The 16,548-nt window shown below is 40.7% G+C and overlaps 1 protein-coding gene across 5 annotated transcripts in view; it reads right to left on the reverse strand.

Annotated features, from left to right (window-relative positions):
* The window catches only part of HERC2 (HECT and RLD domain containing E3 ubiquitin protein ligase 2), a 1,676,463-nt gene that overhangs the window by 1,295,909 nt on the left and 364,006 nt on the right, over positions 1-16,548 (reverse strand). For all 5 annotated transcript variants that reach the window (XM_086934186.1, XM_086934185.1, XM_086934187.1 and 2 more), the window contains exons 23-26: positions 4,656-4,841; positions 3,043-3,213; positions 2,813-2,916; positions 420-570 (exon numbers count right to left, since the gene is read on the reverse strand). In XM_086934186.1, coding sequence (XP_086790312.1) covers positions 420-570; positions 2,813-2,916; positions 3,043-3,213; positions 4,656-4,841 — 612 coding nt within the window. The remainder of the gene's footprint in view (positions 1-419; positions 571-2,812; positions 2,917-3,042; positions 3,214-4,655; positions 4,842-16,548) is intronic.

The following is a 16,548-nucleotide window of genomic DNA, read 5'->3' on the forward strand; positions in this document are numbered from 1 at the left end:
TATCAGGGACATATCACCAATTAAGTGCCCAAGCAACCCAGCACAGCTTGAGCTTGGCATCCCCAGCCTCAGCCCAAAAGTCCGCCAATGGGTCATCAAGCAGGAACACGGGTTTCCTGTGTATCCACTTCTGATGGAATGGCAACCGCATTCACCCATGCACCCTGCTGCACGGTTGGCAACATCTTTGAGCAACGGAATTTAAATTCTAAAATATATGCTACTATTTCTACACCATTTGGAAGGTTACTTTAATTCTGAAATTGCCTTATAAGTGTTATGTCTACTGCATAGCTACGTAATGTAGTTGTTAAATGCCTATTTAGAACAGATAACAGGGACACTCAAGTATGGAGGAAAAAAGGCATAAATGGCTCAACGGACAATCACAAATTAGTTTCTGGCATAAGACTGCTTACTAGCACATTCAATCTCCACAGAGGACAGGGGTGTACTCAATGCAAGGAAGGATGCATGTAGTCCCAAAAGTAGGCCCAAATTTCTTTCTGGATCCATTAGAGGCGAAGAAAGACTGCCCAGGTCAGGTGTAGTAATCACTTCCTGATCAGGCTGAAAAAGAAACATGTTCAATTTCAGAAAAATAAACAAAAGTCTAGCTACTCAACTTTAACATTTTCTTTTTCCAACTACGGTATCAGTTTAATCTAAGATTATTTGCCAAATCTTTGCTATTTTCCATAAAAATTACACACTTTTATATGTCTGCCAGGGACAGCTTTCACTTTTCACATTAAGACCATTGACTACCTCAAGAAACAAAGTCTTGATAACCTACACAACATAAACTTCATTCTACATAGTTGCTCTAAACAACTTTTAATTTGAGAACAACAACACTATGTTCCACAATAGTCTTTAGAATTTCTGACATGCAAGAAAGAAGAAAGTTTATTAATATTTCACTCATCTCCCATCCATTCTACAGGGTACAGTTTGTATTTATGGAAAAAGATACTAACCTTCAGGTGCTACTCCCTGCCCTACTGGGTTCCATCTCAATCTATGTCTCCTTAAATGGAACCAGCAGTTACCTGACAAATGGCTAGGCACGTGTTGCCAGTGCAGGAGTCCTGCCATTTTCACTTATTATCAACACATCATTTTTCACTTTATTGTCAGAGGAGTTTTCAATCATGCCATGTGGTGTTGATGAGGTGTATGCTGTAGCTCCTGGTAAAATAGTCAACTAAGAATACAGTCGAGGAAGGGCATACTGAAAACTAAATTAGAGAGCACTGCAATTCTTGTGAACACTTGGGATGACAAGTGGAACAGGCTGTTAAAAAAGACCCAACAGTGCAAAATGCTTTATGTGTGTTTACTCTTAGCTAATTTCTATGCTACACGTCTCTCTGTGCTTTCAAAACATCTTTCTTTAATTTGCCAATTCTAGCAGAATTAAGCAAGCAAACTTTTATGTCTTTGGCTTTTTCATTTAAAACCCTCGACAAAAAATAAATTTATGTTATTAAGGTTTGGCATATATCCAACTAAAGATGGAACTCCAAAATGGGAGTATAAATGGTCATCGAATATTTGTAGGCTTTGTGGGCTGTGTGAGGAAACTTTGCTGCACATTGTAACACTATGTCCAAAAAAGTTGCAGGAGAGGAAGACATTTCTAAAACCCATTTTTAAAGAAATGGGGGTTAGAACTTGTAGAACAGCAATTATATTCTGCTTAAATGGTGTCAATGTTCATATTGTACATCAATTTGTTCAGTTCATCCTCAAAGTGGAAAAGAAATTATGTAATGTTGACATCTTAAGTAAAGGATAAATCCGTTACGGCAACGACAATGATTTTTATAGTTTTTAGGGAGTAGGTGGGCTATTTTACTGCATTTTTAATTCATTTTGAAATTGTGTAATATATGTATGTTGTAAAATCTAAGATAATTTTACAACTATGTTTGGCACATTATGTTCAATTATTTTCATGATTTTAGAGGGCAGAGTAGGTGCACTTTATCCCCGATAGGAGCCTTGTATTATACATCATTTTTTAACATTAAATTATAACTTTTTGCTGCTAGCATAAGGCACTTTAGCTTTGTCATGGAAACATTTATTGCACATTATATTTTTCTGCTAATAGCATAAGACACTTTAGCTCTGAAGTTGAAAATCTAATGCACTTTATATCTTGCTGCTAATAGTTACAGATAATCTGTAAAAAAATATATATATATTATTTGTTTTTCTTCTTGCTGCTAATTGTTATTGAAAAACTACTAATACTTGCTGCTAGCACATTGCACATTGGCTTTGGTGACGCTGAAAAATTAAATGCACTTTATATTTTGCTGCTGATAGCATAAGGCACTTTAGCTTTGTTGCCGAAAATTTAATGCACTTAATATCTTGTTGCTAATAGTTACAGGCAATCTGTAAAAATTGCTTTTTCTTTTTGCTGCTGTCATTGCAAATTGTTAATATTTGCTGCTAGCACATTGCACATTGGTTTTGGTAACGTGAGCACATTGCACTTTATTTAGTCATTGTGGACTGCTATTGACAAATGGACATTATTTGGTGTTAGCATAATGCATTATAGTCCCTAACTGGAAAATGGTTAAACAATTGTTGATCAATTTATGTTAAGGCACTGTATCTGTATATGTTCAATCAGACTTTGTGCTTGATATGTACTTTTTTGTAATGATTTTAATTTATCAACAAATAAACAGTTATAGATCTGTGGCAACCAACAGACTTGTCATGCAACTGATTGTTTACCTAGGTAAACAGTAGCTAAATAAAAGGTGCATTAACTCAAAGCCTTATTTACCTCAACATACTGTCCAACACAGAAAGCGTGCATCGATTCTCTGGTGTCTTCAAATTGCAAAGCAGCCTCCAATGCAACTATAGGGTCCTCTCCTGCAAACTGGGCTGGAGACGAAGAAAAGTAAATGATGGATTTATTTGAGGGAAACAAAGATAAAAATACAATGGACAGATGAGACACAAACATGAACGCACTGAAGCGTGAAAGGCAATTTAACAATAGCGCCTCACCAAGAATACTGTTCCCAGTCAAAGATTGCGTCTGGAAGTCTTTTATGTCATAAACCTTTCCATCAATCACTGTCCAATAGCCCCCATCTTTGTTGTGATTCTCCAAGTCTGCTTTACGGATTAGTGTTACCTCTTCATTATTCCTAGTGCTCTGGCCTGCAAAAAAAGAACCTATGTGGAAAAAATAAAAGCAATTTGTTTATTTATATATTTATGAACCTCGTGTCTCTTGGTCTCACCTCCATGAATTAGATTATGAAATGAACCCTACGACAAGTAGAAATTAAGACTTTTTAGAAAACATGTAACATCCCCACACTCTCCACCGAAGGAATTTTCATCTGAAACTTGTTAGGTTTGAAGTTGGCAGGCAACAAGGTTCTCCGCTGCGATGTCTTATTTAAAAAACATTACTCTTTTATATACTTCATACTCCACTTCTACCACTTCTAAGTACTGTAATATATTTCGTTGCCATTAACCATGTTAACAGTTCTCAATTCACCAACCCAACCTCAGAAGAATGAGGGGTAAGGTGTCCTTCACAGGATACATACGAGTGAACTGCAGTACAAACATGTTGTCTGCAGCAAGCTTTTCACTACTGTATAAATTGGAGTATTTAGGTCAATTAGGTACACAAATAGCTTTGGAAACATGACACCAGAATTTACAAGAGTCCTACTCTGAGTAATTCACAAGGCCAGTCTTGATATACAAAATGATCCAGTAAGGCTTCATGTCATGTTATGCAATACAGAGTACAGATAACTTAAAATGCAAATATCCACTAAGGAGTGGTTCCCAACTTTTTAGAACTACTTTCTAATTTTTAGAATGACAATCGTTTGACCCACCTAAATTTAACGGGCATGAGGCAGGCAATTTTTGTAATATAAACAATGCATTATGTGGTAACGCACTGTTATTTACAGAAAGCACATTCTCCATTGAAATTGCCACTAAGTAAGCACAGATATATAGTTTTACTGACAACTATATGACACACAAATGTGTATAATATGTGGAAATAGGGCTTCAGTGACTATTTACAACTGTACATCACCTAGTAAAGTGTCTTGATTTGTTTTGATCATATTATAATATTTGTTTGCATCAACCTTCTAAATTCCCCCCAAAAAGTCCTTCATTTTTGCTTTCCTAACTGCTGAATGTGTACAGTTAATTTACAGGTATTTACATTCTGTTGCAGGTTACAAAAAATTACATCCTTCAGCTTTCTTTTTCTCACTGCTGTCCCGCAAAAAGATCATCACATGTTTTACTTTGTTTTTCTCTATCGGACTCAAAAGTGAGTGGAATTTGTAATAAGCAATTCCCCTGTTAATAATTAAGCAACAATTTGTCAGAAAGCCTATCCTGACATTTCACCTACTTTAAGGCACCGCGAATGTGGCAAGATAAATACAGAATTTAAAGGGATCTTAATTTATTGCTTAGACTTTCGCAAACCAACACTGAGAAACGCTACCCTAAGGAATTCAATGCTTTAATTTCATCTCACAATCAGCAACACAAACATTTATATCAATGTACAATTAAAGTACAACTGTTTTCACCAACAACACCATCTCCTACTAGAACAAACATACCCATGATGCCAGGCCATGCTAAATCTTCATTGTCATCCCGTTCTTTGCCAGGAGCAAGTTGGTTAAACTTATCCAGATGATCCAACAGGCCCGCCAGTAGAGTAATGGCACCCGCCTCTTGCATCAAGCCTGCATTTTTGCTGAGAAGGAGGATTATGGAGACCACCAGTTCTGGAAGGAGAACACCTGCAAAATAATTATGATGTAGACAAGATACAATTAGAATGTTGAAACAGCACATTTAGCACCAGCCACACTTTTCACTAGAACATAGTTATGGTATTTAAATCCTTATCTAGGCAAAACACACTGCTTCTTTATGCTGAAGAACACTTTTTGGAACGTTTGTTTAGTTTGATAAATAATCTAAAATAATTAAAAAAATGTCCTACTACAATGAACCCACCATGCTATTATCCTACATTCCTTTATGAGTAACAGAAAACATTCTTAAATTATAATAAGGAGCTAATGCTACCAGCAATTAACAGTTATACTGAACTATTGAAGGATATATCGGCGTCCTAGGAAAAAGGAATTATCATTTTTGAGAAGGGGGAAAACTTTGAAACTTTCATTTTTTGTAATGAACCGTCACATTTGTATAGCACTTCATTCCCCTGAGGAGGCTGCAAATCGCTCAGATTTGCATTGGTAGCTGAGAACTCTTTTTGAGAGATTGGTTGGGAAGCTGTTGAGTTTAGGATGACGGACGCTAGAATGTTGGTTGAGGTGCATGATGTTCAGAGGCATACTCCAAACGAGGAACAGCGAGCATCAGAGCCCCTAAGCATGTACTGTTGCAGAGAATGTGAGAGGAATGCAGCTGAGCAGGCCAAATGCATAACCCTCACAAGAAACGACAGAGTCAATCATGTAGGCCATTAACTCAGGGGCCCCAACCGACCCATTCCCCTACCACATCTACAACCTGGGAACATCACCAATAAGCACGTCCCTGACCCACATCAACAACATCTCCATCACCTCCACTACATTCCGGGATGAATGCAAAATCCATACCCTTCCCAAGAAGCTCACAGTTGACCTGAATCAACTGAGCAACTTTCGGCCCATCCCCCAGTTTCCCTATCCAGTCAAAGTAATTGAGAAGTTCCTCAATAAGCAACTGACAACCCACCTCAAACTTCAATATCTTCTGAAGAACACTCAATCAGGATTTAGAAAGAACCACAGCACCGAAACAGCACTCATTGCAGCCACCGATGACAATCGAATCATCCTGGACCAAGGAGAAACAGCGACCCTCGTCCTGTTCAACCTCTCTGCGGCCTTTAGCACTGTCTCACAAACACCTTCATCAGAAGACTCCACGAGACTGACAAAGAGCCCCCATCATATGGATCTGTTCCTTCCACACAGGAAGAACCCAAAGAATCAATCTGCTATCCTTCACATCAAAGACCAAGAAACTGATATGTGGAGGGCCACAAGGATCGCCCCTCAGCCCCACTCTTTTCAACATATACATGACACCGCTCGCCAACATCATCCGATCAAAAGACATCACTGTCATCGCCTCCTCCGATGACACCCACCTCCTCCATCCCCTGACAAAACAACTGCAGCAAGAACCAACTTCACCAACAGCATGATCATGATAGCAAATTGGATGCAAACTAACTGCCTGCAGATCAACTCCGATAAGACATAAAATACTGGTCTGTGACAACAAGACATCTCGATGGGACTCCACCTGGTGGCTGTCAGAGCTAGGACCAATACTCAAACCCACAAACCACACAATAAATCTAGGGACCATCCTAGATGACAAGCTCAACATGACGGCTCAAGTCAACATAGTGTACACTTTCTGCTTCCACATACTAGGCATGATGTAAAAAAATCTTCAAATGGTTGCCTCAGAAAAGCAGACAAACTGTCATGCAGGCACTCATCATCAGCAGGCTGGACTACAGCAACACTCCACGCCGGAATCTCTAAACAACTCCTACACAGACTCCAGACCATCCAGAATACCACTGCAAAACTCACTCTACCTCCCACGGGGCACCCACATCATACTGTACCTCAGGAAGCTTCACCGGCTCCCCATTCACAACCGCAGCCAATTCAAACTTCAACAATATACACACACAAACAAAACCATAAACAACGCAGGACTAGAATACTTGAACAGCCGCATACACTTTCACCAACCCACCAGATACCTACGCTCTGCCTCACTCACACTCATTCCCCACATCCACAAAAGCAAAACAAGAGGTCGCTCATTCGCCAACATCGCACTCAAGACATGGAACGACCTCCCTTGACACATCAGTAACTCCTCCTCTTTCCTGGAGTTCAGCAAGATGTTCCTTCGTATAAGCACCTTCGGAAACACAAACCCTCACACCTGCTCAAGCGCCTGGATACCCTCTCAGCTGATTTCTGCGCTATATAAATCAATGTAAAATAATAGTTTAATTGTATCTATCAAACTCTGCATATAGAGGTTATTATGCTGGTAAGAACTATACTTGCATCTGGAATTGGAGATAGTTGTTACTGCTCTGTCTAAACTGGCATGGAGTTCCATAGTTTGGCAGACTGGCTGGAGAAGTAGGGTCCACCTGTTTGTGTTTTTGACACTTTGCAAAGAAAGTAAACTGGCAAACCTTGAGTGCAGGGGCGAGCTTGGCGATAGATGTTGAGCTCTTGTTGAAGAAAGAAAGCAGTGTAGTCACCAGCAATGCTCAGTGAGCCACACACACTACTTCAAATGGCTCTGTCTAAACACTGAAAGCTAATGCAGGGAAATGAGGGAAGGTGTGATGTGGGTCCACACTGGTGATTGAGCAGCTCTTTGGTGGGTGCATTTCAGACTGTCTAAAGTTTATGGAATAGGAGACAGGGTGATTCGACATTTCATGATATAAAAGGCATTGCAGAGCTTAAACTCTTGGGCACACTTGACATCTTTTCTTTACAATCATAAATCGTAATAAAAAGGAAAACCACTTTAGCCAAATATTGCCTGGAATTCCCAAGGCAATCAAGTTAGATGTCTGAATGCCAGAATGATCTGCATCACTGTTACGTAACGAGGTATCTGAAGTCTTTTTATTTCTCCATGAATCAGCAAACCCCTCTGGCAGCAACCAGAAGTTGACATATCATAACAGTTTGCGTTGCATACTTTTACCCAATATTGCCTTCTTAGGGGATTTAAGAAGAGGTTTATCATTGCACCTGTTGCAGCAGTGTCTGCAATATCTGTGAGTGTGATTATGGGATCTTGCAGAAGTGTCAAGTGATCGGTAAAATATATGGTGCCAATTCACAAAGGCATTCAGGAGTACACGAAAGAGTAATTCTGTAGTGCTAATTCATAAGACTCATACATTTTTTACACAATTGGCCACAAAACATCTAAAATGGGAAGTTTCACTAAATAAACACATGCATTTAGTACAAAGATAGGACTGTACACTCACTGTACTTTTCCTAAGAAGAGCTCAATATTTTGGAGCCAATTCACAAAGAGGATTTACAAATAAAGGAAATAGTGCTCCTGTACTACCATAGTACTATTTCCCATAATGATGAATCGAATAGGCATAATATATATATTTTTGACTTGCCTATATAGTTTGCCGTGTTTGATGAATCTTCACGAACATTTCCACAACAAGAGTCAAGTTGGATCTTGTTGTGCATGAAACGTTTTAGGGCAATCCCTCGAGCAGGAGCAAAAAAAAGTGTGTGTGTGTGTGGGTCTAAATAAGTGTGTTTTCCTTACAAATGCCCATAGGAATTTTAGACACAACTACAGCCTGAACCGCTGAATGGAAATACACCAAATTGGACAGAAAGTTAGCTGTTGGTCCGGAATGCAACCTTTTTGTGAATTGGTGTAAATCCGTTCAGTAGTTTTTGAGATATTTAAAAAAAATTGGGATATCTGGAGACATGAAGGCTCCATGAACCGTTTCGATCTCATTCAGACATCCGATTGGCTGCAAACACTTCAACCAGGGAGTTTTGGCAGCCAGCTTGGAACTCTACTTCAGCGGAGTCCCAGAAAAAAGGTTTTAAAAAAAAGAAAGAAAAGAGGGCAGGGTAGAACTACCCTGACCCTGTAGCCCTGGTCACAGGGTCTCAGAGGGACCATGCCAGGGCAAAAAAGCCCTGGCAACTACCCCCCACCCCCTTCACCAATGGGCAATATACTAAATTTAAAATTGGAGGAGGGACAGAGCGGCTAACCCCTTCAGGACCCTATACGTCCCCAGGACCACCACCTTCCTAGGGCAAGCCTGTGAACAACAAACGAAGGGGGCCACATGGCCCTCTTGGAGCCATATATGGCCCTGGGGACCGCCACCACCCAGGATAGACTCCCTATTTCCCAGGGTGCCCACCCTTGAGACATAGGTGTTTGCTCCCGCTGAGTGAGAGCAAACACTACCTCCGCTACCAGCAAATAGGAGCTGTCAAACCGCTCCCAGTGACTGGGAGAGGAGTTTTCGTCAGTCTCCCTGCCTGACAAAGCAATTGCTCTCACACAGAGTGAGCTGCATGTTTAGCAGCACCATGTATGTGAGAGCAATGCTGGCTACCACTGATGGCGGGAACCAGCAGGGACTGAGGGGGCATTCAGGCCCCCATACCCCCGGTCCCAAAAGCTGGTGACTAGGTGCCCTGGGTGGGCTCCAGGGCACCCAGCATTTAAACACCAGGCCTTGGGGTTTGGGGTCCCCAGGGAGGGGGGGGGGGGGGGGGGGGGGGGTCACGTGGCCTCCTTCCCCCATTGACTTGTGGCCAGGCCCCAGGGGATGGCCCGCCCCTTGTAATGAGAACCTCCCCACCCACCTAAGTAGTATGCAAAGTTCTTCGTGCCTTTTGCCAGGTGATGGACAGCTTACCAAAAGCCCCCCAGCGCCTTTTTCAGCGGATTCTGGTGATACGTTCTTCATGGGAGGAATAGCAGGCCATCTCCAATATATATATATTCTGCTCGCAAACACTCTCTCCCAGCCGGGAAGAAAAAGTAGCAGCACTTGCGGGGTTGTTTGACAGCTTCAGTTTATTTCAACGCTTCACAAACTCCTTTCGGGGTTCTCCCTTCAGTGTGTTTACTCTTATGAAAACTGAGGCGACATTTTTAACCACGAGTAACAGATATTGAAAACAATGTAGGACTACTCGCCACCACTTTTCAGTGAGCGCCATCTTGTAATGTGCAAAGCTCGCAATGTTAAATACATGTATAAAAACGATATACATATTTACATCACTATTTACAATATATACATAGATATGGTTACATATTGTGCACTTTAGCATAATTAGGTATGATACCAAATTCAGTTATGAAGCACATTACTATTGCAAATCTTGCCGTGGATCGGCCAATAGTGATGCCTATATGTGGAACCGCCCTGTCTTACTTTAACCTCGCTGTGTATCGGCTCATCCTTTATCTGTTGCTTGTGGTTTAAGAAGTATCAGGATATTTTCAATAAAAATTGCTCAACCTAGCTCCCTAGGTGTACTGTCAGTTCCTCTCCGCTATTCTAGCCCTTAGAGGGCCTTGGTTTGTAGGTCAATGTAAAAAATGTGTCAAATGTGTAAGACTTGTAAAGCGCACTGTTGCCCATAAAGCGTCCTGGCGCTGAAGAACGCTGGGAAATCTAGACTCTAGTCTTCTCAAATTTGAGTACCCAACCCCCCCCCCTTTAATGTGAAGTGGTACATGGTCTAGTCCAAAATATTGGAGTAGATCTCTATTACTCTGATGTTTGATGGCAAAATGCCTCGCAACTGGGTAACTCATGTCTTTGTTCATGATTGCACGCATGTGCTCTAGAACCCTCATTTTGACACAATTTATAGTGCTCTCTATGTATTTTAATTTACAGCGGCAAACTAGGCAGTAAACGACATGTGTAGTTTGGCATGTTATCAACTTACTTATGGTTTTACGTTCTTTTACTCCTGGAATATCGTAGCCCAAGACCCTTTTACTAGATGCACATGCCTTGCATCTTCCACAAGGGAAGAAGCCTTTCATCTTGGTTAATGTATTTTGTTTTGGTACGGGGTTGTCCAAGTGGCTATGGACTAGTTTGTTCCGAAGCGACCTCGCCTTTTTGAAAGTTATTTGCGGAACTGGTGGAATGTCCATTCCAATGATTACATCCGTTTTTAAAACATGCCAGTTCTTGCGTAAGGTTGCCCTTATAAAATTGGTGTCTTCCGAGTAGGTAGTAATTAAGCGAAACCTTCCCTCGTTTGTTTTCACATCATTTTTGTCCACTAGTTAAGCGACCCCCAGCACTAGTGGACAAAAATGAGGTGAAAACAAACAAGGGAAGGTTTCGCTTAATTACTACCTACTCGGAAGACACCAATTTTAGAAGGGCAACCTTATGCAAGAGCTGGCATGTTTTAAAAACTGATGTACTTCAGTTTGCATAAGAGTAAACACACTGAAGAAGGGAGAACCCCGAAACGCGTTTGTGAAGCATTGAAATAAACTGAAGCTGTTAAACAACCCAGCGAGTGCCGCTACTTTTTCTTCCCGGCTGGGAGAGAGTGTTTGCGAGCAGAATATTAACACGGAGCACCACTGTGTTAGCAGCACCCACCTACGAGTGTCTCGTTGTTCAAAAAGGTGCGGAGAAGCGATAATATATATACATAGAATATAGGATCATCCAGAGGCAAAGTAGACAATCATCCGGCACTCCAAGGTAGGGTTTAAAAAGACACTCAGTTTATTTGTATTTAGACGAGTTACATCTACGCGTTTCGGAAGTCAAGCTTCCTTTTTCACGATGCCGAGCCACCATTTTTTTCAAGTTAAAATACACAACACGGTGGTAGTAAAAACTAACAAAGGACACAGTTGTCTACCAGTAGGAGTCTGCCTAGCAGAATATAGCAGCCATATTTCAATGTGTTACCTTTAGTATTCACAAATATGTATCAATTAAGCTAGCTTTCCACTTGCTCTCTATTCTCAAGTTTAAATTAGAATTCATGGAATTTTGTAACCATGATTCACAACTATTAATTGGGAATAGCAATTCCTCAATTTTGTACATTTATATTAAAACACAAATTATTTTAAATTCTAAATTGTACATTACAAAATTTCAAAAGTGCAAGTGCATTGAGCCATTGGAAATTTCAGCTTTTTCAAAGAACGGCAGCAAGTGCCTATTTCTGTTGGGTGCTAGTTCTAACACGTTTAAAGTGCCAGTGCAATAGTACAAATATGCATTATACAATCACTATTATTTGAACTTCAAATTAATTCACTATAAAGTGCAACCACAAATAGATAAAATTCCTCATGGCCTATATACAAATAAAAAGCAGGTCATTATTTATACCAGTCTAAAAGTAAGTTTACAAGAATCCAGAGACATTTTAAATTTTTTCTATTGAATTAGAATATTATCTACAACGTTTAAAGTGCTGGTGCTTATGTAAACAGGGATAACTTCTCCATGTAAACATATCACTGTCCTCAATGTAAACATACTTCAATACAGTACAATGATATAGAAAAAAGTGCAAGTGCATATATAAACTAGATAGAATTTCTCTATTTAAACATTTCACTCTTCTCAATTTCTAAAATCCATTTGAGTATAGTGCAATAATCTCATAAAGTGCAAATGCATAATAGTTCCTGAATAGAATGAACTACCCATCCCAACTTATTGACACAAGTCCTATGTTTTCATGTATCTAAATACTACCACTGTAAAAATAGAAATTTGTAAAAAAAAAAACAATCAATTCATGGTCGTATGTGCAGATTCTCCTACTCTAACTCTTCATCATATTCTTCAGGACAGACCGGTAAAAAGGTCTTCATCTACATTGAGCCCATATGGTTCCGTGCAGTTAAATTCCAGAATGAAGTAGGTTTCTAATTTCCGGAGTTCTCCTTCTCTGTCCCCCCCTCTCGCCTTCTTTGGGACCTCTGCTATACATGTACACTGCAGGCTCACCGGGTTACTTTGGTGATGGGACTCGAAATGCCTAGCAATGGGATATGTTCTGTCTTGATTAACAATCGCTCGTCTGTGTTGAAGGATTCGTTGGTGAACAGACAAGGTAGTGCTTCCTATATATATTTTTGGACAGGAGCACTGCAACAGATACACAACAAAACTACTTCTACAAGTCAGAAAACTCCTGATGGTTACAGTTTTGTTACAAAATGTTCTAAAATCAGTACGGTTCATGCCATGTTGGCATGCCTTACATTTAGCACATTTTTTAAAACCTGGTTTCTGTTGTAGTCAAGTGGAGGCGCCCTTCCTTTTTTCAATGAATTCGCTTTTGACAAGCAGGTCTTTGAGAGATTTAGATTTTTATATGTGATCTCTGGATTTCTTTTTACTCTAGCACCCAACACTAAATTGATTCTTACCAGGTGCCAGTGTTTATTCAGGATAGATCTAATTTCCCTGTGTTTTACATTAAAGGTGGTTATAAATCTAGAGTTATCCTGATCTCTCAAGTTCTTACTCTGTTCCTGCTGTCTTTTAAATAATATCTTGTGTCGCTCCAGATTTTTAGCTTTTGTTGATGCCCCTTTCAATACATCCTGACGATATCCCCTTTGGATACATCTCTGAGTCATTTCTTTTTCTATCCTGCATACTCTTTCTCACTGCTGCAAGTTCTCCTAGCTCTTTAGTATTCTCCAAAGGGGATACTTCTAATTAACGCAGCAGAATGAGCACTTTCTGCATGGAGAACTGAATTTCCAGCAGTAACCTTGCGGAATACAGTTGTCTCTAATTTTCCATCAAGGGGTATAATCCGAATATCCAGGAAGTCTATTGTGGTTTTGCTGTAATGCCCTACAAATTCTAAATTTAAAGAATTTTGATTAAGGTCATTGATGAACAGCTCGATGCCCTGCCACAGCACGAAGACATCATCAATGAACCGAACCCACAACAGGACATGTTAAGTCCACTGGTCCAGGGGACCACCCCCGAGCACCCGTTCCTCCCAAAAGCCGAGATGTAAGTTGGCATAACTGGGGGCGAAACAGGTGCCCATCGCAGTCAACCGTTCTTGCAGATAGAAGTCATCGCCAAAGACAAAAATATTTTTTGTGAGGCACCATTCCATAAGCTCTAAAATCATTCTAATCTGGCAGGCATATCGTGCTGGTCTTCTATTTAGAAAGTGTTCACTTGTTCTCAATCCATCGGTATGTCTTATACTAGTGTAAAATGTTGATATATCGAATGTCAACAATACCATGGTCTCTTCATACCAGCGTATATCAAATATACATTTTAAAAAATGTGTTGAATCTTTAATGTAAGAGGGGAGTGATCTAACTATTGGATTAGGAAAATAATCAATATAACATGAAGCATTTTCAAATAAACTACCACAAGAAGAAATAATAGGTCTCCCTGTTGGACTAGTGGGGTTCTTATGTATTTTCGGGAGCATGTAAAATACTGGAATTACTGGTTTCTCTCTTTTAATAAACTTATATTCATCCTAGCTTAAAAGTCCTTCATCTCTCCAGCTCTCCAGGTATCCAGTCTCACAAAGAATTGCTCTATTACCTTCTCATATTCCTTAGGACTGATCTGCCTAGAAGAATATAGCGGACATATTTCAATGTGTTACTTTTAGTATTCACAAATCTGTATCAATTAAGATAGCTTTCCACTTGTTTTCTATTCTCAAGTTTAAATTAGAATTCATGGAATTTTGTAACCATGATTCACAACTATTAATTGGGAATATCAACTCCTCAATTGTGTACATTTATACTAAAAAACACATTATTTCACATTTTAAATTGTACATTACAAAATTTCAAAAGTGCAAGTGCAATGAGCCATTTGAAATTTCAGCTTTTTCCTGCCTAAAATAAATCTTTCGTGCACCAGTAACTTCAGCGTTCGAGTAAGTCATTTCACGAATGGAGTGTTAGTTTGATTTACATAGGGTGACCGGGAGCCCTACCTCGAACCGCCCGTGAATTGACATTTGTTTACCGGAACTGTTGTGAATATATGTGAATATATATATATATATATATATATATATATATATATATATATATATATATATATACACATACATCCAAAAGATGACGCGCCTTGTGCGATTTTTATATCTTTATTATTACACGAGGCTCGGTACGAAGAGCCTGCCCAGACGACGCAACTCTCAATAAGGTGTGGCGGAGGTTGCTCGTGCTACATAACGTTATATTCAATACCAATTGCCCTAAGCATTAAGAAGGCACACGTCACCTCCCGCCTTCCAGGCTAGATGTGCTCCTTCGCATCCATCTTCCCCGGCATTATTTTCTTTCGCCGACCCGTTTCGGGGCTTGCTGCCCCTTCATCTTGGGCGTGAACAAAACGAACTCCAAGCCTGCATGAGGTAATTGCTTGTTTTTATTCACCTCACCCCGCCTACATTGTCATGAGGTTGCTGGAAATCGCGGGGTGTTGTGGGGCATGTAGTCTGCCATGCAGTGAGTAGTTCGAGTCTATAGGTTCAAATCAAAAGTTCATTTGTGACTCTAAGTGAGTTCCAGGAAAGGTGGGTGCAAACTCATTATGCGCTTAGGGACGTGACGCTGTTTATAGTTCGGACCAGTTCCAAGCTCAGCTCCTTGCAGCAGATGGAGGGCGTTTTCCTCTGCTGCCGGCGGTGCTCTTCTCCACGGCCGGGCCGCCGTGTAGTTAAACTCAATACCAATTGCCCTAAGCATTAAGAAGGCACACGTCACCTCCCGCCTTCCAGGCTAGATGTACTCCTTCGCATCCATCTTCCCCGGCATTATTTTCTTTCGCCGACGCGTTTCGGGGCTTGCTGCCCCTTCATCTTGGGCGTGAACAAAACGAACTCCAAGCCTGCATGAGGTAATTGCTTGTTTTTATTCACCTCACCCCACCTACATTGTCATGAGGTTGCTGGAAATCGCGGGGTGTTGTGGGGCATGTAGTCTGCCATGCAGTGAGTAGTTCGAGTCTATAGGTTCAAATCAAAAGTTCATTTGTGACTCTAAGTGAGTTCCAGGAAAGGTGGGTGCAAACTCATTATGCACTTAGGGACGTGACGCTGTTTATAGTTCGGACCAGTTCCAAGCTCAGCTCTTTGCAGCAGATGGAGGGCGTTTTCCTCTGCTGCCGGCGGTGCTCTTCTCCACGGCCGGGCCGCCGTGTAGTTAAACTCAATACCAATTGCCCTAAGCATTAAGAAGGCACACGTCACCTCCCGCCTTCCAGGCTAGATGTGCTCCTTCGCATCCATCTTCCCCGGCATTATTTTCTTTCGCCGACGCGTATATATATATATCTTTACCCCCCCCCCCACACACACACACACACACACACACACACACAGAACCACTCACAATCAATAAAAAGTATTTGTATAGCACTGTAACTTCAAAGGGTATCTAGGCTCAGAGTGTGCTGTGTCACTGCTACCGCCTAACTGCTTAAGGACTGGCGCTCTCCGTGCTTGTGGTTCACACAAACATCCAAACTATGATTGCTCCCCACAGGAAACAGACCAGTGCGCACTACTGGTTGGGGGATTAAGTCCACTTTACTCCTAAAGGACCGTGGGGGCCTTGAAGCCCTCCTGGTACCTCCTGTAAGTCCCACGCAGCGGAATTCCTAAGAGCTGGTCGGAGACCCTGCCCCCTTTCTCCACCACTCTGTAAACACGACTGCTCAATAAAAAAACCTTAGAAATTCACTAAAAAACAAAAGAGGTTACAGGGACATTATAGTTAAAAAATAGATTTTAAAAAACCTTAGAAATTCACTATTAAAACTAAAGGTTACAGGGATGTTATAGTTAGACTGCCATTTCACTCATGCAAAACCAGAGAAATTCAGCTGTT

This window comes from Lissotriton vulgaris, chromosome 8 (genome assembly GCF_964263255.1).
Source record: "Lissotriton vulgaris chromosome 8, aLisVul1.2, whole genome shotgun sequence".
NCBI lineage: Eukaryota > Metazoa > Chordata > Amphibia > Caudata > Salamandridae > Lissotriton > Lissotriton vulgaris.